Raw genomic sequence first — 22355 nt, 5'->3', positions numbered from 1 at the left:
GTGTTAGGTAATTAATTGAGACAATCACAATGATCTCTGAAAATACCTTCTGGATTTTGCTGTTACCCCCAGCTCTAGGTTTAAACAATGATTGCCTTGAGAAAGGGCTTTTCCCACCCTGAAACCCATGAAACACAAATACTGAGATCAGGGAAGTTTGCATCATTTATTCTACATAGTGGTTTCCACATTTTTAACAAGAACATGATAGCATTGTTGATATCCATGTCTGTCATAGACGTGAAATGAAGTGAAACCCATTACAGTGAAACAAAGTGAAAGCAATCTCAACCATCCCTTGGAGAGGTTTGATTGAGGCTGAACCCATTTCCTTCTTAGTACTGCGTGAAATTGGCCACGATGTGCTCATGGTTGAAAGGAATGTAGTCAGCAACCCCTGGAAGTAAGCAGAGAGCAGAGGGAGGTGATCACGGTGCATATAACCATCCTCTGGACATTGTACTTACTCTCTTACCCCTCTCACGCACATCTTCAAGCCATAATGGACATTGCACTTACTCATCTTTAATGAATATTTATAATCCTAACAATAATTCATGAACGATCGGTTTGAGGCTCTTCATGTTCCTAGAGCGAACAGACGCCTTTGGGCTACACTAGCACACGACAGGGACAAATGGAGACGTTACTGGCGCCCCCTCGAGCAAATCGACTATTAACAGGAAGTCAAGTGATCAAGTCAAGTGATCAAGTGAATAATAATTCAGAAATGACTATGACTATTTCTATCTTGTAAGTGTGAAAATTGTGCCTCAGTGAAGCCTCATTACCTTCTTGTTCTTGTTCTTGTTCTTGTTCTTGTTCTTGTTCTTGTTCTTGTTCTTGTTCTTGTTCTTGTTCTTGTTCTTGTTCTTGTTCTTCTTCTTCTTCTTCTTCCTCTTCTTCTTCTTCTTCTTCTTCTTCTTCTTCTTCTTCTTCTTCTTCTTCTTCTTCTTCTTCTTCTTCTTCTTCTCCTCCTCCTCCTCCTCCTCTTCCTCCTCCTCCTTCTCCTCATCTTCCTCCTCTCCCTCCTCCTCCTCCTTTTTCTATTTTCCTCCTCTTCCTCTTTCTCCCCTTCTACTCATCCTCCTTTTTTTCTTCCTTGTCTTTTTTCTTTCCTTTTACTGCTCAGGACTACCTTCTGGCTCTGTACTTAGGGGTCACTGGGAATATTTTGGGAATATGTCCCAGGAATTGAACCCTGATCTGCTATGTGCCAAGCAAGTGTTCTACTGGTTGTACTATCTCTTGGGATCGTTATTTCATGCTTTGTTGCAATTTCCCAAATTATGAGTGTTCAGATTTTATAAAATGCATGATGGATTTATATAGATATGTGTGTGTCTATCTTTATGTGTGTATATATACACACATATAAAAGCAATCCAAAACCCAAACAATATTGAATAGTGAAGCATCTTTACAAAGCCACAGTCTTGATTCTCTGTAACTTCATTTCACATCATATCTCTGTGTGGTGATAATTAAATCAGGTTAACATCACGTTCCAACATCATGTTTTGCCTTTTTTTTAAATTCTCACTAACATCATCGTCCCTTTTCTTCTTTTAGCCCTTCTTGTTTTAAGTAGGTTAATCCATTTCCTTGCTCACTCAGAGTGGAATCAGTCATTTATTTTATTTTTTATGATTTTTTTAATTTAGAAAAAATAACTTCTCTTTCTAATTCATCTACATAACTATTCATGTTTAGCTATTTAACCACTATATAGTGGCAATATTTGCACATGTGCATATATATGTAATCGCTGTGCATGAATTACAGTGTATATACATGCAATCTCTCAATTATGTATTGATCAAAGGAATGAGTGAATTATGTAAAGGAATGAAAGAATGTAGCCTTCTAACAATAGAAGATTTTTCCAAATATTTTTTCTCTCACCTTCAATCAGAGGTGTTTGGCCACTTAGGAACTGCCAATAAGTCTTATGATTAACATTTTCAGCAATATCGTTGATAGATGAGACAAGAAGTCCCCAAGATGTCATAGTAGTTTCAAATCTGTAGGAATATGAATACATACAATAAACATTTCACTTTGGTTCAAGCAATAAGAAATTAAGATAAAGGGATGGAAACAGTATAAGCACTTTAAAGATTAGATAGAATTATGCTTGACAAGGGCTGGAGCGATAGCACAGCGGGTAGGGCGTTCGCCTTACAAGCAGCCAACATGGCTGACCCGAGTTTGATTCCTCCGCCCCTCTTGGAGAGCCTGGCAAGCTACCGAGAGTATTGGATATGCCAGACACAGTAACAACAAAGTCTCCAATGGAGACGTTACTGGGCCCGCTCGAGCAAATCGACGATCAACGGGACGATCAACCTTTACCTTTATGCTTGACAAGAAAAATGTGGGGGCTGGATCGATAGTGTAGTGGGGAGGGTGTTTGCCCTGTACTTGGCTGATCTGTGTTCAATCCCCAGCATCTCATATGTCCCCCAAGCACTACCAGGAGTAATTTCTGAGTGTAGATCCAGGAGAAACCCCTGAACATCACTGGACTGGTTATGTCCCCTTCCAAAAAAGCAAAAAAAAACCCCACAATAAAAATGCAGTTATTGTTAATTAAGTGGAATTAAAGTGAATGCATTTCTAAAAAACTATTAAGTAGTAAATCTTTAAATGCCCCACAGTGGCAAAAAAATAGGAATAGTGAATATAGAATTTTTTCAATTATGAAAATAATGTTTTTAGTAATTTTAGTGACATGGGAATATACAATAATAATGTTATTACATAGTAATGTTAGGTAAAAATGCAGGATACAAATATATGAACTATATTAATCTATGTGATGGATCACAACTATTATATGCATAGAAAAAATGTACAAAATTATTAAAAGAACAGTGATTATATTATGGTATATACTTTGTTCCTTTTGTTATTTTTCCTTTCAAATTTTGTGCTATGTAAATGTATTTCATTCACAGTCAGAAACGTGGGGGAGAAATCAGGTAAAATAAAAGCCAACTTAGAGGTTTTTCAGAGAATTAAAAGTAGATTGCCATACAATCTATCAACTTCTCTTCTGCGCATCTACATAAAGAAAATAAATTACAGTCTCAAAAAAAAAAGGTGATTGGGGCTGGAGCAATAGCACAGGGGGTAGGGCGTTTGCCTTGCATGTAGCGGACCTAGGTTCGATTCCCAGCATCCCATATGGTCCCCCGAGCACCGCCAGGAGTAATTCCTGAGTGCATGAACCAGGAGTAACTCCTATGCATCGCTGGGTGTGACCCAAAAAGCAAAAAAAAAAAAAAAAAAAAGTGATTAAAGCAAAAAGAAAAGAAAGTAGATCCAAAAGTTAAAGTTGAAATAAAGTCAGTTTTATTATTATTATTATTATTATTATTATTATTATTTCATTTGTGGGATATAAGGGAGAAAATCTTGGCATCAGGCAAAATCGAACTAAAACAAACCTGGATTCTGACAGCTGGATTAAGCTTTAGAGGTGGAGAAGAGGGAGTGGGTGGACAGGGATGGGGAAGGCTGTATCCAGTCACTGTTGGTGGAACAATTGTGGTACATTGGTACCACATAATGCATATTTTAAAGCATGGCTTTTCAAAACTTTGTAGTGCTTCTCTGAAACCTGAAGTCCAATCTCCTGACGTTTCAGACTGAAAATGAAAAATCATTCAACCTAGCCTTCTAGATGTGATTCACTTTATTCTAATCCTGTATTCTCCTCTCATTGTGCTGGTCTGGTTACTCGTTCTGAATTCCCTGCTCCGTCCTGTCTCAGGTGCTTTGCTCTAGTCTAGAAGTGGATCCTCCCATATCCTGTGATTCAACATCTAGTCCTTGAAAGTGCTAAAAGCCACATGTCTTCCCTGGCATTTCTTTTTCTTTTTTTTTTTCCAATTTTTTTCTTTTCTTCTTTTTTGTTTTTGGACCACACCCGGTGGTGCTCAGGGCTTACTCCTGGCTCCGAACCCAGGGATCAAGGGTGCCGGGGATCCAAAGCAGGTTGACCGCATACAAGGCAAACACCCTACTTGCTGTACTATCCCTCTGGCCCCTTCCCTGCTAACACTTCTAATTCACAAGGACTCTCTCTGTCTCTCTGTCTCTCTCTGTCTCTGTCTCTGTCTCTGTCTCTGTCTCTCTCTCTCTCTCTCTCTCTGTCTTTCTCTCTGAATTTTTGTTTTTATTTTTCTTTCTAGCTACCGAAAGTATCCCGCCCAGACAGCAAAGCCTGGCAAGCTGCCCATTACAGAGCTGGACCCACAGCTGGTTACTGCCAAGCACAGTAACAAGTCTCACAATGTTACTGGGCCTGCTCGAGCAAATCGATGAACAACGGGAGGACAGTGACAGTGATTTTCCTTTCATTGTATCACTGTATCACTGTCATCCCGTTGGTCTTTGAATAACTCAAGCAGGCACCAGTAACATCTCTATTCCTCCCAGCCTTGAGATTTTAGCAGCCCCTTCTTACTCATCTTGATTCATGCTTATTTTTCTTTATTTACTTTTAATTTATTTTGGGAACTCCCAGGTGTTTCTCAGGAGGCCTCTTCTTAGTCAGCTGAACTGGCGGTTCAACATGAGGGTCCAAGAAAGCAGTGCAACTCAGGCCTGGCAGTGCTTGGGGGCTGAAGGGGCCTCCAGGGGTCCAAACCCAGTGGTACTGTGCAGGGAGAGGGGCTTCCTGGTAACACTCAGGTGACCGTATGGTGCTGGGAAGCAGACGAGGTATGTGGCTATCCACTGTGTTCTCTCCAGGCTGCTTTCCTATTTACTGATGTAAAGCTGCTGCCCGGGGTTCTCAGCCAACCAGGCTGGCAGTTCAGCGCTAGCCCCCAGGAGGTGGGGTCGAGCCTCTAAGGGTGACATCTTGCAATACCATCTATGGTATTGGGAACTGAATTCAGTCAGAATGCATGCAGTACTATCTCCTGGTCTCTTGAATTGTTTTGCAGACTCCATCATATATGGGCTTGTATGGTTTGTTTCATGAGAAACTCACTTGGTTATTGGATCTAATAGCTCCTCAAAGAGCTATTAAAATAAACGTAGGCTGTTCTGAGAGGGAAAGGGGTAGGAGAATTGGAGAGAGAGAGAGAGAGAGAGAGAGAGAGAGAGAGAGAGAGAGAGAGAGGAGAGACAGAGACAGAGACAGAGAGACAGACAGAGATAGAGACTGAGACAGAGACTGAGACAGAGACAGACAGACAGCCTGCCAGACAGACACAGAAACACAAGAGTGCAATGTCGAATTCCTGTGAGGCCTTGTCGAAGTACCGTGAAGGCACTTGTAGGGCTCACCTGAACATGGGGTTTTTGCGCTGTGCTTCCTCGAGAACAGCAAGAAGCACAGACCCACTCTTCACACTGACATTGATGGTCACGTTGAAGAGCAGCTCCACCCCCCGCAGCTGGTTGTTGATAGTGTATCTGACTGTGATGTTGGATGCTGACGTGGGCACAGGGCTGGGATGGCCGGGTTGAGTTGGTTGCACTTCCTGATCTGAGAAGAGCGAAGAACCCAGAGGTGTTAAGGAGGACGAAATTTACATTATGGGAGTGAAATCTCTGTGGCTGGGGACTACCCTGGGGAAGCGTTTCAGGAAATGTCAATGAGTTTGTGAACTTGATCATTTTCTTTGAGCAGCTGATATGATAAGAAGCTGATTCCAGGCTAGAGAATGGACCATCGCTGAAGAGTCTTACAATGAACATTTCTTTTGCTCCAAGAATCAAGAGTGTAAAGGCAAGACCAGGAGACCTAAATTGTATATTTAAGATGGTACTTGCCACTCACTGATTTCTTTGTTTAACTGAAGAGTTTGGAAGCAAAGGTAGTAAGTTTCAGACATTTAACAAAATACCTGGACAACTAATATAGACTCCATGGAGAAAGATCCCACACATACTTGGTTAAAACTGGGAAATCACTGGAAAGCAGCTGAGTAATTTGGTGAATGTGATTATATTTGGTATGATTTGACTTAGGTTGCTTGAATGTGGACTCTGTAAACTTTTCACTGAGGTACACAACTTAGTTGCTTATTTTTGGAAGATGCATGCAATGAAAGGTGAATGATACTTTTTTTTTTTTTTTGGTTTTTGGGTCACACCCGGCGATGCACAGGGGTTAGTCCTGGCTCATGCACTCAGGAATTGTTCCTGGCGGTGCTTGGGGGACCATATGGGATGCTGAGAATCAAACCCGGGTCGGCTGCGTGCAAGGCAAACACCCTACCCGCTGTGCTATCGCTCCAGCCCCAAAAGGTGAATGATACTTTATATTAATATTTGACTGGAAAGAAGAGTTGGCGATATCCATACCAAACACCAATTTTCTCTAGGCGGATAACACTTCTATGCAGGAGTCTCCCTTTCTAAATGTTTATTTCTGTAATGTTTGAATTGTAGGTACCTCTGTATCACACTTGTTATTGGCTAAATTAAAAAGACAACGTGCCAAGATTCCACCCTGTTCTTTTGGCATGCTATACATTTGGGTATTCAAATATCAAATATCAGCTCAGTTCCTTTGCTAAGCTTCCCAACAAAAGTTAAGGCATTTGCTATGCTTTCTTTGTTGTGGTAATGATAGTGGCTTCCATGTCTAGGAACGCTCATTTCACTCTTACCAGTGTTGTAATTTTGACTCACATATATGTCTCCTGACTTTATAAAGAACAGATATGATGAGACTGTACATAATAGTTGATATGTTTGTGAAATGAATGAAGGAGCTTCGTATGTTTCTTATTAAACACCATCAAACTTCTCTCCAGCATCCCACAAAATGTTTTACCCATTTTCCTCAGTGCATGCTTTGGGCAAAGTGGACATGGGTGCTGCTTAGTGAGGGCAGGATAGTATGGCTGGGTGTTAGCACACAACTCTGGGGATTGGAATTGATCCCCAGCTTTGCCTGCACAGAAGTATTAGGTGTAAGGCATCTGCATGTCCCTTAAAATGAGTCTCCATACCATTTCTGACATAACTTAGTGCTACTTAGTGACCCAGAGAGAGGCAGATGTTAAGAGTTCTTACCAGGGTTGCAAGATACGTGGGGCACATCTAGGTATGTCTTGCCTTTCAGGGCAGGGAGGAGTTGGGCAATGGACATGGGGTTGTGAAAGCTCCCCTTCTTAATCTCTCTCAGCATTGCTTCCATAGTCTTCTTGCAGTTCCACGCCTTGTTAGGTTGCTCAGGTGACACAGAGAGCGCCTAGGACAGGGGAAAGGGAGAAAGAGCAGGCATAGCTTGACGTTGAACCTTTTTTTAAAAATTTTTATTAGTGAGGCACCATGAGGTACAGTTATAGACTTACAAATTTTGTGCTTGGGTTTCAATTATACAATGATCAAATACCCATTCCTCCACCAGTGCCCATTTCCCACCACCACAGATCCCAGTATCCCTCCCACCCCCAATCCCCCCCATCCCATCCTGCCTCTGTGGCAGGGCATTCCCTCCCTTTTGTTCTCTCTCTCCTTTTGGGTGTTGTGGTTTGCAAAAGAGGCATGGAGTGGCAATCATGTTTGGTCTATAGTCTACTTTCAGCATGCTTCTTCCATCCTGGGAGGATCCTCCCAACACCCTTTATTTGGTGCTCCCTTCTCTATCTGAGCTGCCTTTTCCCCTAGCATGTGCTCCATGGACGCTGAACCTTTTAAAGTCATCTCAAGTATAGGCATGATCACTAATCTTTGTGCTTGTCCAGAGTCCTGAACTGAAGCGGCACAAGGTTTGACCCCAGACTTATTCACTGCGGGGTGACCTAGTAGCCACACAACAAATCTCTGTTCTCAGCTCCAATTTAGAGAAGCAATTGCCACTTCTGTAGTTATGCATAACCCCTGGGTTGGAAATGAAGTTCAAAGTCACTCTTATTCTTTTTTATTTTTATTTTTTAACCACGAGCTGGAGCAATAGCACAGCAGTAGGGTGTTTGCCTTACAAGCGGCCAACATGGCCAACCCGAGTTCGATTCCTCTGCTCTTCTCGGAGAGCCCAGCAAGCTACCGAGAGTATCTCGCCTGCATGGCAAAGCCTGGCAAGCTACCCATGACATATTCGATATGCCAAACACAGTAACAAGTCTCACAATGTTACTGGCCCCACTTGAGCAAATCGATGAACAATGGGAGGACAGTGACAGTGACATTTTTTAACCACACTCAATGCGATGTTCACGGTTTATTTCTGGCTCTGTACTCAGGAATGATTCCTGGCAAGGCTCAGGGGACTGTTTGGGGTGCCAGGGATCGAACCTGGGTTAGCTGCATGCAAGGCAAGTACCCTACCCTGTGTACTCTCTCTCCTGCCCCAATGTCACACTTGTTTTGCTGGGAGTGGCCACAGAAAATTATGGAACATGTGTTAAAATTACTTTTGCTATCTTATTATAGGTCAAATAAAATTCAGTGTGTGCTTAAAATGGTGGCAGAGCTGGGAGCCACACCCATGTCAGCACAGATCTGGCCTCCTTTGCACATTATTATTATTATTATTATTATTATCATTATTATTATTATTTATTGCTTTTGGGGGCACACCCGGTGATTCAATGCATGGGGGTTACTCCTGGCTCTGCACTCAGGAATTACTCCAGACGGTGTTCAGGGGACTATATGGGATGCTGGGAATCGAACCAGGGGTGGCCGCATGCAAGGCAAATGCCCTTCCTGCTGTACTAATGCTCCAGCCCCTCCTTTGCACTTCTTAACTTCACTGGAACATTTTAATTAGAAAAAGCATCTGTCTTAGATATGGGGTGATTTCAGACTTAAGGCTGCAGTCAGAACCAATTCAACTTTGGCTTTGTAAGGACAGAGAAATGTTGTATATCCTTAAGAAAGCTGCGAGGTCACTGATATTTGTCTCTAGATGACATCCTGCCTTTTTCCAGGAAAGCTTTCATTCACGGGTACATTTTATCACCACATATCGTGTAGTGAGAAGATCTCAAATGTGATTCACAAACCAGACTATCGAAAGTAAACCCTTCTCAATCTAGCCCGAAGGTTAAATTAATTTACTCTTCAGTGAGTAATAAATTAAGGCCATGTTTTAAAGCCTTCCAAATTGCCTTTGTTTTTCCACAGACCACTGTGGACCCCAGCCCTGCAAATGTAGAGTGAAACATGTAGAGTTCAGCATGGAGACAAACTGTGTGTGTGTGTTTTTGTTCTTACTTGTTGCTCTTATCACGTAGTTTGCATTTATATCCGTGCTTTATATAAACAATTTTTTAGTTTATGTCCTCTCATTCCGAGTTATATTAGAGTCATGGGGCTAGAGCAATAGCACAGCGGTAGGGCGTTTGCCTTGCACGCAGCCAACATGGCCAACCAGAGTTCGGTTCCTCCACCCCTCTCGGAGAGCCCGGCAAGCTACCTAGAGTATCTCGTCCGCACAGCAGAGCCTGGCAAGCTCCCCGTGACGTATTCGATATGCCAAACACAGTAACAACAAAGTCTCCAATGGAGACGTTACTGGGCCCGCTCGAGCAAATCGATGAACAACGGGAGGACAGTGATACAGTGATTAGAGTCATGGATGACAACCTGTAACTCCCTGATTCTCTGTTTCCTGTGCTTTCTGAATTGGGAAACTCACACTATAATTTCTCTATTAATCCCATTCGTATTTTGATGTTGGGTTTTTGGGTTTTTGTTTTGTTTTGGGGGCTAGACCCAACAATGCTCAGGCGTCATTGTTTGCTCTGTTCTCATGAATCATTCCTGGCAGGCTTGGGAGATCATTTGGGGTCCCAGGGATTGAACCTGGGGTTTGGCCTTGTTCAGGGCAAAAACCCTACCTGCTGTACTATTTCTCTAGCCCCCAGACAACATTCTGAGAACAAATTTCACAGTAGTTTTTAACTGCTGCTAGGGAGGGGTGGGGATGTGGCTCTGTAGAACTCACGGCCCAGATTCAATTTCTGTTGCCACCAAACAAACAAAATCCCCCAGTCTCAACCAAGAAACCTCAACAAAGACTGTAAGGGCAAAATTGACACCATGACAGTTGGCAGAAATCAGCAAAATCAGTTAGGCCTCAGGTTCATTTTTGGGAACTAAAACAGTTTCAGTTCCCATCAAAGAAACAATGTGTAACTAACCAACCTGAACCCCCCTTGAAAGATCCTGGGCTCAGCAAGCAGGCAAGTGGGCTCGATCAATCACAATGTGCCAAAAAACCATAGATTGCATTCATCTGGGGAACATAAAGTAACAAAATAGGAGACTAACACCCAAGAGTGACTGAGATTAGTACCAGAAGGTTTGCTCCATGGCTTGGAGGCCAGCCACACATGCTAGGGGAAAAGGGAGCTCAGATAGAGACGGGAGCACCAAATAAAGGGTGTTGGGAGGATCCTCCCAGGATGGGAGAAGCATGCTGAAAGTAGACTATAGACCAAACATGATTGTCACCCATTGCCTCTTTTGCAAACCACAACACCCAAAAGGAGAGAGAGAACAAAAGGGAATGCCCTGCTACAGAGGCAGGGGGGATGGGGGAATGGGGGTGGGTGGGAGGGATACTTGGATCCGTGGTGGTGGGAAATGGGCACTGGTGGAGGGATGGGTACTCGATCATTGTATAACTGAAACCCAAGCACAAAAATTTGTAAGTCTACAACTGTACCTCATGGTGTTTCACTATAAAAATTAAAAAATAAAAAGAAAGAAAGAATGAAGGAAAGAAAGAAAGAAAGAAAGAAAGAAAGAAAGAAAGAAAGAAAGTACCCAGCAACCACAAGCCTATCAGAGTCCAACACATACTTTAGACACTTGCCAAAACATCTTTGTTTGGTAACTAGGTAAGGTTTTTTTCTGAAACAATAAGGTATGTACTGCTTATGCAATCAAACCCTGTATAAACTGCTTGCTGCCTAAAATCGGGATGACTATCAAGAGACCACTCTGTGGGTCAGATAGTTGACCCCAGTAGACTGGAATAAAACTCCTACTGCTTTTGCATTATCGAGTTAGTGATTCTGTCCATCTCGCCGCTTGGGAACTCAGAATCCTGGGCTTAACAAAATAAAACAAAACAAATTAAAACAAAAGGGATTGGGATATCTTTCCATTTTATCATGTCCTCTTTTATTTCCTGAAGTAGCGTTTACCTCATGGTGTTTCACTAATAACAATTAAGGTAAAGGTAAAGAAAAATATTTAAAAGAAAAAAAAAAGGGATTGGGAGAGAGAGTAGCAGAGGGGGCAGGGTGCTTTGGGACCGGGTATGGCCCAGAAAAATTTCAGCCACCACCACAAATATCAACGCAAAACAGTTAACAAGTTCAGCTGCTGGTATGCAGACCTGCAAGTACAGAATGGTTAGAGACCCCTGGATTAGAGAATTTAACTACATGGTCTTTTACTTGCTTATTCTAGTGCATCTTGTTTGGGAGGATGGTGCCCTAATGATGGGGTGGAGCTGTAGAGCAAGAAGTAGCTTGAGAAGAAAAGGGGAAAAAAAAGTAGCTTATAGACTCCAAGCCTGGAACTAGGGAACGCACAGGACTAAGTGTGTGTACTTGTAGCCGATTCACCTTGTACTGCCATTTCCTAGGGCTCTTTTCAAGGCTGAAAGGACACTGAGATTGTATGAGAACTTGAGAAAGATTTGTTGTTTAGTGACTTTGGGAGATCGTCATGAATTAGCTAAGTAGGTAAAGGTAAAGGTAAAGGCCCTCCCGTTGATCGTCGATTTGCTCGAGCGGGCCCAGTAACGTCTCCATTGGAGACTTTGTTGTTACTGTGTCTGGCATATCGAATACTCTCGGTAGCTTGCCGGGCTCTCCGAGAGGGGCGGAGGAATCGAACTCGGGTCGGCCATGTTGGCCGCGTGTAAGGCGAACGCCCTACCCGCTGTGCTATCGCTCCAGCTAAGTAGGTAGAGCTCTTCTTTACTTAAAAAAAAAAAATCACCCCCCCCCCGCCCCCATCTGGTGCCAGCTTTCAAACCTAAATTCTCTTGTAGGATATGCCCCTTCACTGAGCTACACCTCCAGTCCATGAAATTTCTGTTCCCCACCTCCTTGGTTATTTTTTTTAAATTAAGACAAAGAATTTTATTATGAAATTTACGTACAAGTGGTACTACATGGAAAGTATCATGTTAAGTGAAATGACTCAGAAAGAAAGGGATAGACATAGAAAGATTGCATTCATCTGGGGAACATAAAGTAACAAAATAAGAGACTAACACCTAAGAATGGCCGAGATTATTACCAGGAATTTTACTCCATGGCTTGGAGGTCAACCACACATGATAGGGGAAAAGGGAGCTCAGATAGAGAAGGGAACACCAAATAAAGGTGTTGGGAGGATCCTCCCAGGATGGGAGAAGCATGCTGAAAGTAGACTATAGACCAAATACGATTGCCATTCAATGCCTCTTTTGCAAACCACAACACCCAAAAGGAGAGAGAGAACAAAAGGGAATACCCTGCCACAGAGGCAGGATGGGATTGGGGAGATGGGGGGTGGGAGGGATACTGGGATCTGTGGTGGTGGAAAATGTGCACTGGTGGAGGGATGGGCATTTGATCATTGTATAATTGAAACCCAAGCACAAAAATTTGTAAGTCTGCAACGGTACCTCATGATGTCTCACTAATAAAAATTGAAAAAAAAAGACAAAGAATTTTAAAAAGAACATTTGACAAGTAAGATCATCACCATCACTGTCCTCCCGTTGTTCATCAATTTGCTCGAGCGGGCCCAGTAACGTCTCCATCATGAGACTTCTTGTTACTGTGTTTGGCATATTGAATTCATCACGGGTAGCTTGCCAGGCTCTGCCGTGCGGGTGAGATACTCTCGGTAGCTTGCCGGGCTCTCTGAGAGGGGCGGAGGAATCGAACTCGAGCCAGCCATGTTGGCTGCGTGCAAGGCAAACGCCCTACCCGCTGTGCTTTCGCTCCAGCCCTAGTTTTTTTTTAGTCACTTAAAAATAACTTATTTATTTTTGGTGATGGGGAGGTCACGCTGATGGGGCTCAGAGCTTGCTCCTGGCTCTATGCTCAGGGATCACTCCTGGTGGGCTCAGAGGACCATATGGGTTGTAGGGGCTGGGCATGTGCAAAACTAGACCCACTGTACTATATCTCCAGCCCCTAAAACCTTTTATTTTTTAATGCCTCAAACTTTCAATTGTTTATAATTATGTGAACACACTTAGTTATTAATAATAAACCAGTATTTTTGGATTTGTTTCTTTTTTGTTTCCCAGGAAGAGAAAGGAGGTTTGTTTGAACATTTAACCTAAGTAGTAAACTTATTTTATCAGTAGAAAAATAGAGACACCCTAAGGAAACTGCTTCCTATCACACTTGCTGCTCTTCCCCAGAGATGTGGAGAGAATCCTGAGCTCTTGGTCCTATAGTGCAACCTTATTGGGAAGGACTCAGTGGAGACATGCAGTGATGTATTTACCTGCATGGCAAGGCCAGTACTGTAGATATCCCCGATGATGCCATTGTCTTGGATCCTCAGGCTGATATTCTCCACCATATCCTTTAATACTTGACCAAACAGGGTCCTGTAACCTTCTTCTGTACCGATAGGGATCTTGTTGAACATGCAGGTTAGAGCCAACGTTGCTACTGCTCCCGTGTCTGTGAACCACAGGGAAAATACAACCTCCATCACCACCACCACCACAACAATAAAAACACCACCACTTATTCTGAGCATGTTGAATTCCAGATACACTGTTTCAGATGAGATGTGTTCCAGAAACATTGCCTCTTCAGTACAACCTATAAAATGGGACCTGAAATGATGTCCAAATCTAGGATGAGGCGATGGAAGCTTGGAGAGGTCAATCAAGTAACTGCCCAAGATCACACGCAAGTAACTCATGCTCCCAGATCTGTAGGACTCCGAAGTCTGTGTTTTTATTCAATTGACTGGGAATATGATCCATCCTACCTGTTTGGTCTCAATGTTTATCTTTCAAAAAGTCATCATTTCTCAGATTCCCAGTCTCCTTTCTGAATTCTTCTGGCCTTTGTTTTTTTGCACTTACTCTGCAGTCTCAGCACTTTGCTTTTAAAAATTATTATTATTATTATTAGGCTGGAGTGATAGCACAGTGGTGGCTGTTTGTCTTGAGCGCAGCCAGCCTAGCCGAGCTGGGTTCCATTCCTCCGTCCCTCTCGGAGAGCCTAGTGAACTACCGAGAGTATCTCACCTGCATGGTAAAGCCTGGCAAGCTACCCGTGACGTATTCGATATGCCAAACACAGTAACAATTGTCACAATGGAGATGTTACTGGGTCCGCTCGAGCAAATCGATGAACAATGGGAGGGCAGTGAGAGTGACAGTGATTATTATTATTACTCTGCTCTGTGAGGTTGTGAATAGCGGGGATTTCACACAACACCCAAAGTGTCAAGGATAGGGTCTTTTTCATTAGTATCCAACAAACATGTACTAAAGGAAAAAATTCTGGCATGACAAGACCAGGACACCAACAATCCTCTCTAGATGGCAATTTCTTACTCAGATATTCCCTTCTCCACCCTCACTTCCTCTTGGAAGATGCATAATTTCCTGAAGGGAGCAGTGTAATGCAAATCAGTATTGGCCCCCATAGTTGACATTTCCCAAGGCATAAATACCCTGATAGTGTATGAAGTCTGCCATGGGCAACAGGAGGACAGTGACACTTGTTCTTGATGCTGAGACTAAATATCTAAATATCTAAAAGAACCTGAAAGGAGAGCATGTGATCAAGGCATGTGTAAGGGTATGAGACAGAGATAATGTTGTTGCTTAGAGAGTGGCAGAGCAGGAAAGGTGATCAGAAATGGGACTGGGGACATGACAGTGGCCCCCGCAGGGGCCATCGCACAGAGAAGGATGTTCATATGCAGAAGAGTGAAGGGAAGACAGTGGATATGGTGTTGTGAATGGGACAAAACTCCCATTCACAACCAGAAGAAAGGGATATGATGGTTTTATTGTGTCTTTGGGCAGGATCACTTGGGATTTAAGTTCAGAGAGATGCTCCTTTAGAAGGAGATCATTTGGTTGATTGAAGGAGAAGCTCTGAGAAAAGAGAATGGAAGCATCCACAAAACAAACAAAGAAAAAAATGAAAGAAAACAAGAGAGACTGTTCAGAGCACTACTAAGTCTAGACATTGATTTAATAGTTAAATATTTTGTCAGGAAACCACTGTGAATTGAGTGATGTGTTTATTGTCCCCAATTTGGTTACTGAGACAAATGTGATCCTGGTTTCTAGGATTTACTATCTCCCTTTGATGTGTTCATTCATCCACACAACCAACAACATGTGGTTAAATCTTTTCCATCTCTAGGCATTTTTATGCCCTGGATATTCCCTGCTGAGGTCAGGGGATGAGAGCCAGGACCTTACTCACCCACATTGAAGGGAGAGGTGTTGACCAGCAGGAACTTGGCAAAACGTGCTGCTATTGGCAAAGTGGACTCAGGGTTCTTCTGGCACAGAGCCAAGATGGCCAGACTGGGGCCATAGAAGGACGAAGCTGGCACATTGAGACCTTGATGGGAACAGAGGGTTTTCATCAGACTCACATATACAATTGCAAGGATGTTTGTGAAAGAGCAAGAACTGAACCTTCTCAAGAGATAGTGCTAGAAAACCCTGTCCCCCAAGGAAAGCAATTCATTGGCCAACTTGAAGGAGTTCACTTCCAGAACCTCCGTGTCCAGGCAGGCAGTAAAGCACTGGGCACATCTGTATCCTTGGGATTGGGATAGGGGCATCTCTTTCAATGTGGCCTGCAAGTGAGGGTCTCAGTTGGAGGATTAGCCTCACTTGGTGGAGGGGACTTGGGTAGAGACAGTTCAAGATTCTTCTCTAACTTTCCACTCCTCCCTACCCCACCTCCCAACCCCTACTTGAGACTTGAAACACCCAGTAAGGGCTATTTTCCTCACTCTGAGCCTTCCTTCAGATGAGATCTTACCTGAGGGTGACCACTTCTCCATCTGGCTCTGTAGAATCTCTGCTTTATTCTTAGGGTCTCGACAGGAGGAGGTTAGGGCCATAACAGTGAGGGCAAGCTGGCCAATGGTCAGGTCTGTAGCAGAGAAAGCAACACAGCTTAGTGGAGAAAAGAGCTCAGGGGCCTGCGATGAGCTTTTCTGCTGCTGCTACTGCTGCTGCTTCTCTTGGTTTTGGGGCTACAAGCAGAAGTGCTCAGGACTTACTCCTAGCTCTGCACTCAGGGATCACTCCTGAGTGCTCAGACCACCATATGCAGTGCCAGGAATAGAATAAGGGTCAACCGCATGCAAGGCAAGTGCCTTACTCCTGTACTATATCTCTGGCTCCAGATTTCTTCATCCTACCCAGATTACATGAAATGTAATAAAATGAACATAAATGAGGCCCCCATAACCATGCCACCAGACTCTGTGCCAGGCTGTTTTCACTTGGAGTGCCCCAGAGGGGGCATGTGAGAGCCGTCCCCGCCCCAAGGGACCCAGCCCTGGCAGCCGACCTCCACTGCTCAACTGCTGCCACACTCAAAGCCGCTTTCAACATGCTTGGGCTGAGCCTCACGCATGAGTGAACATATTCCTGGACACATCATAAGACACTCCCTACCCATTTTACATAATTACCACACCACATTTTATGGGGATCAGACAGTAGGCAACAAATCATAGAGGGAAATTATATATATAATATTATATATAATTTATATTATATATATATCTTGGAGAGTCCGGAAAGCTACAGAGAATAACCTGCCGGCTCGGCAGAGCCTGGCAAGCTACCCATGACGTATTTGATATGCCAAAAACAGTAACAATAATGGGTCTCTTTCCTCTGACCCTGAAAGATCCTCCAATAGAGCAGCGTTGGGAAAGACAAGTAAGGAGAGGCTGCTAAAAATCTCAGGGCTTGGACTAATGGAGATGTTACTGGTACCCGCTTGAGTAAATCGATGAATAATGGAATGACAGTGATACAGTGATTTTATATATATATATATATATATATATATATATATATATATAAGCACGGTCCTCCCGTTGTTCATCGATTTGCTCGAGCGGGCCCAGTAACGTCTCCATCATGAGACTTGTTGTTACTGTGTTTGGCATATCGAATACATCATGGGTAGCTTGCCAGGCTCTGCTGTGCAGGCGAGATACTCTCGGTAGCTTGCCGGGCTCTCCAAGAGGGGCAGAGGAATCGAACTTGGGTCAGCCATGTTGGCTGCTTGTAAGGCAAACGCCCTACCACTGTGCTATTGCTCCAGCCCTATAAATATATATATATATGTGTGTGTGTGTGTGTGTGTGCGCGTGCGAAGTACATACACACAAGATATTTGTGTATATCTAGTGTGTATTTTGTTTGTTTTGTTGTTAGTTTTCTTTTTTGTTGTTGTTTGTTTTCAGGCTACGCCCTACTCTGTTCAGGGCTTACTTCTGGCTCTGCACTCAGGGATCACTTTTGGCAGAGCACGGGGAATCAAAGGGGATACGAGGGATCAAACACTGGCCAGCCACATGCAAGGAAAGAGCCCTACCCACTGCACTATTGCTCCAGTCATATATATATATGTGTGTGAGTGTGTGTGTGTGTGTGTGTGTATTATTGTTTTCATTCATTGTTATTTTACAGAGTGGCCACATCTGATGTTTCTCTGGGCTTACTCCTGATACTGTAATCTGGGATCACTCCTAGTGATACTCAGGGATTTTAAGTGGTTCCTGAATCAAAACAGAGTCAACTACATTTAAGTCAAGCACCTTAGCCCTGTACTATGTCTCTAGTCCCAGTTTTCTGCATCTTACTCAATTCACTTAATTTTGTAACATGATTGGATTATGGGGCTGGAGTGATAGCACAGTGGTAGGGCGTTTGCCTTGCACGCAGCCAACATGGCCGACCGGAGTTCGATTCCTCTGCCCCTCTCTGAGAGCCCGGCAAGCTACCGAGAGTATCTCGCCCGCACGGCAAAAAAGCTTGCCAAAGCCTGGCAAGCTCCCCGTGATGTATTCGATATGCCAAACATAGTAACAACAAAGTCTCATGAAGGAGACGTTACTGGGCCCGCTTGAGAAAATCGATGAACAACGGGAGGACAATTGTGATTGTGACAATTGATTGGATTATATTTTGATATTTCCTAGGGAGGGATTTCAAGCAGTGCTTTGGAGGTCCTGTGGCTATTTTTTCCTCCTGTCCTACCTGACTGTGTGGGCAGGAAAGGTCAATACTCAGACACATAGATTTAGTGCTGTGTGGGGCCAGTGGTTTGGGGGCCATCCTGGCAGTGCTTGGAGGACCATGTGGTGCCAGGGATTAAACTCAGGGCCTCTGCAGGCAAGATATACACTCCAGCCCTTTGCGCAATTTCCCTATCTTTGAAATGTCTAAGGGAAAGGAATATGGGAAAATGCTTTAGGGAATATTTAATCAAATGGCCTTTTTATGACTTGACCCATCCACCAAGAATCTCTGCTGTTTAGAGAAGCAGCAGGAGGGGTTAAGAGCTAGTTCAGGGGTTAAGGCACTTGCCTTGCACACAGCCAACCTCGCTTTGATCCCCAGCACCCCATAGGGTCCCTCAAGCACCACCAGGAGTGATCTGCGAGCCAGGAGTCAGCCCTGAGCACAACCAGGTATGACCTCCCCACCCACCCAAATAGAAAATCAGTGAGACTATTCATGCAAATTTATACATCAAAATTTATAGCTATCAAATAACCTTTATTTTATTCTCTCAAACAGTGCTCAGAGGGTCAGGGAGTGATGAGACTAGGTTGATGGGCAGGATAGTTTAGTGGATGCTCGGGGTTACTCCTGGCTCTGCACTTAGGAATTACTCCTGGCGGTGCTTGGGGGACCATATGGGATGCCGGGGATTGAACTTGGGTCAGCCGCATGCAAGGCAAAAGCCCTACCCATTGTACTATTGCTCTGGCCCCTGGGCAGGATAGTTTAATGCAAGGCCCAAGAATATGTGCTGTTCAGGCAGAGTCTGTAGGGCAGAGAAACACCAGGCATCCCCATAGTGCTCAAGGGTACCCAGGGTGACACCCAGCAGTGCTCAGGGCAGAGTGCTGGGGACCAAACCAGGATGCTTCACAGGCCAGGCACACTGCCCCTGACTTCTGTGTAGCTCCCTAGGTTCTGTTTTAAAGCAATTCTGACCTAGTGACTTCACTGGACATTCCAGGTGAATCCTATGAGGCAGGCTGGCAGAACAGTTTATCACCATCATTATTGTTGCGTTTAGTATTATTTTTATTTATTTTGGGTTGGTCATTGTTGTGAGAGCCACTTTTGGTGGTGTGGGAAGGGGAGGATTCCCAGGGATCATGTAGTTTCAGGGATGAAACTCAGCACTTCTCACATGTGAGACCCTTGCTCTACCCGGATGATACTAGTGTTTTTATTTTTTTCCCTAATATTTCTTTTTTGGAGGTGGGGGCACACCCAGCAGTGTTCAGGGGTTACTCCTGGCTCTGCACTCAGAAATCACTCCTGGAAGTGCTCAGGGGACCATATGGGATGCCGGGGATCAAACCCGGGTCAGTGGCGTGCAAGGCAAACACCTTACCCACTATCACTCTGGAACCAGTAGCGTTCTAATTATTAGAATCATCTGCCTTTTGCAGAGGAGGAAATGAAGTGTAGGGAGACGGCTCTTTCTACTTCGGGCCTAAAGCTCTGTCTGTCACATGGCTGCCTCTTCATCACACATATTTCTTCCCAGGCCTTTCCCAGATGTGTTGGGAAAGGTGTTGAAGGGATCCAGTTTAATCAGAGGCAGCGTGGGATTGGAAGACAGGAAGTTGGGATCTCTGTGGGATTCAGGGAGCCTGGGGTGGGCTGGGACCGCTTACCAGAGTCATCACTGGCCATGAGCTTGTATACCAGCAGCTCCTGGGCTTCTGGGTCTTGGGCACCAACCAGGTTCATGGCAAGCAGGACGCTGGGGTTTGGAAAGGCCGAGTTGCTCACCGACGTCTCCATGAGTTCTTGGATCCCGTCCACCAAGGACTGTTGGGCTGAGGGAACAGCTGGGGAGAGAAAAGCCATTTTCCAGGGCCCCCCTCCCCCTGAGAAAACAGAGCTGGACCTTTGGGGAGGAGAAGGTTGGTGCAGCCCTCCCTGGGGATGCTCTCGTGTAGGGCCGGGCATCCAAGATGCATGGAGTGACATGGAGATTTTTCTTTTCTGGTTAGTTCCAGCATCTTATGAAATAACCCTTCCCTTAAGAAAGTGTTTCTCATTTAGTAACTTCCAGCAGGTGGCTCACAGGCATTTTTGATGACTTGCAGTACATTCCTAGAAATGACAGATCTCCTTACATAGATTTCACCCCACCCCACTCTTACAGAAGGACCATTAAAGATTAGGGATATGGGGCTGGAATGATAGCACAACAGCTAGGGTGTTGGCCTTGCATGTGGCCCACCCAGATTCAATCCCCGGCATCCCCTATACCACTACCCCAGCACCTCCAGGAGTAATTCCTGAGTGCAAAACCAGGAGTAACACCTGTGCACGGCCGGGAATGACCCAGAAATAAAACAAACAAACAAACAAACAAAAACAGGATTAGGGACATGACTTGTGAGCAAATACCCCAAATGGCCACAGATGGATAACCATCTTTTGAGTGTGACTCTGTACTATCAAGTTTCATTCCTCTGGGGTTATTTCAATCGTTTTTAAAAAAAAAGGCATCAAATTGCCCCTCCAAGAACTTATTAACATACTGATGCACTTTGGGTGAGCTGATCCTCATCCATGTGTGAGCCACATATCAGCATCAGCGTGCTAAGTTAGGAAAGAGGGGCCACACCACTTCGACCCCGCTTTGCCCCTCTGGGAGCTCCTCCAGCAAGAGCTGTTCTCTCATCCACAGAATGATAGATGTCCCATGCCTGACATTTATGCAGAGTCCTCGGCAGATGCTTTCCTGTGCTCTGGGGCAAAAAGGACCCAACTCACAGCAGGTGAGGGGACTGGTCCTTGCCACGAACCAGAGAAGAGTGAAGAGGTAGACGGTGAACCAGGCCATCTCTATGTTCTCTGCTGCCCACGTCTGCTCTCCACAAATCCTTGTGTTCACAAGAGAGTGTTTTTCTTCTTTCTTTTATATATATGCCTCTCCGGGGAAACCAGTCTGCCCTCCTCCCCAGCCAGCCTTTCTGAACCTTTGCTGACCTCCACCCTTTGCTGAACTCTCTTTCTGATAGAGCACCTTTTCCTCTGCTTATCTAAGTTTGCCTACTCTGTCCAGGTAGTCGGAATGTGACTTCTAGAAAACTCAGTCACATGAGAAACTTGGGGCTGTGTATTTAGTGAAGTCAAGAGAGATCACAGACTGCTCTTTATCCCAATCCTGGGTCATAGTTTTGGGAGGTTGGGCTATGGTATGAATAGACACAAGACTTTGTCTCTGCAAAGAGAGAGAGAGAGAGAGAGAGAGAGAGAGAGAGAGAGAGAGAGAGAGAGAGAGAGAGAGAGAAGAAAAGTGCCTGCTTTTGGGAAATCTACACTGGTGGAGGAATGGGTATTGGAATACTGTACAACTGAAACCTAACCACAAACAGCTTTGTAAGGGTCTATCTCATAGTGATTCAATAAAAAATGTAGAAAAAAAAAAGACTTTGTCTCTTATTCCGGTGAAAAGTTAACATCTTGATGTGCCCTTTCAGACAGTGATCTGTCCAATGATCAGAAACCACTTCACTGAGACTTGAGCGATTGCTAAGACACCTCGTCTTGTGGTCAGAGACACTGGCTTTGCAGTCTGCCCTCCTAGACCTCAGGTGCTGGCCTGCCAGGTCAGGTCCGGCTTTGTGCAGTGAAGTTGATCCAACCTGGAGTCTACCTTAGATTCTTTGAAGTACATTGACTTTAGATAAGCTATAGTTCCTGGGTTCCCAGAAATTTTTTTGTTTGACTTTTACTCCCCATATCTGGGATGAAAGTCTCAAATAGCTTGCATATATATTTTTTTAAAGACATATTAAAATGTGGCATATATTAACTCTGAGTATGCTCCTTTCAGGGGAATCTTCTCCAGAGGCTTTGAATGAAATTCCAAGTGCTTTCATCTTTTTCTACTACCCTTCCAGGTCTTTTCGTTTGTTGTGATGAGGATGAAGGGCTGGGAGTGGGGAGTTGCACCCCCTGTGGTTGTGGCATCTGCAGGCTTGGCTGTGGTGTTTGTTGGAGGTAACACATGTTAGTTGCGTTCACACCCACCTGGTTGCAGAGATCACACATTTTGTTGTGACCTGGGATCCCAGACAGCAGAGTTCCAGTGGGACTCTGTATAAAGGGTGGTGCTGGGGTTTGAGCTCAG

At 44.3% G+C, this 22355-nt stretch overlaps 1 protein-coding gene across 1 annotated transcript; it reads right to left on the bottom strand.

The window, feature by feature from the left end:
- Window positions 1-335: 335 nt before the first annotated feature.
- On the bottom strand, window positions 336-21062 carry CBLIF (cobalamin binding intrinsic factor). The gene is made up of 9 exons (XM_056107264.1): window positions 20993-21062; window positions 19879-20055; window positions 15975-16088; window positions 15405-15545; window positions 13447-13628; window positions 7045-7222; window positions 5305-5506; window positions 1906-2024; window positions 336-397 (listed from the first exon to the last, which is right to left on the bottom strand). The coding sequence occupies exons 1-9, from the start codon at window positions 21060-21062 to the stop codon at window positions 336-338; spliced, it is 1245 nt and encodes a 414-aa protein (XP_055963239.1).
- Window positions 21063-22355: the final 1293 nt, after the last annotated feature.

Source organism: Sorex fumeus, unplaced genomic scaffold, assembly GCF_029834395.1.
Source record: "Sorex fumeus unplaced genomic scaffold, SorFum_2.1 ptg000007l, whole genome shotgun sequence".
Taxonomy (NCBI): Eukaryota; Metazoa; Chordata; class Mammalia; order Eulipotyphla; family Soricidae; genus Sorex; species Sorex fumeus.
The sequence above is the reverse complement of the archived record's forward strand: the minus strand, read 5'-3'. Positions and strand labels throughout refer to the sequence as shown.

What these genes read in the sequence shown, in the direction of transcription:
- CBLIF (XM_056107264.1), bottom strand. Translation starts at nt 21,062, where the DNA reads ATGGCCTGGTTCACCGTCTACCTCTTCACTCTTCTCTGGTTCGTGGCA. An exon ending in CCACGTATCTTGCAACCCTG is followed by an intron (nt 5,507 to 7,044) that starts GTAAGAACTCTT and finishes CGCTCTTCTCAG; the next exon opens with ATCAGGAAGTGCAACCAACT. An exon ending in CGCAAAAACCCCATGTTCAG is followed by an intron (nt 2,025 to 5,304) that starts GTGAGCCCTACA and finishes ATATTCCTACAG; the next exon opens with ATTTGAAACTACTATGACAT.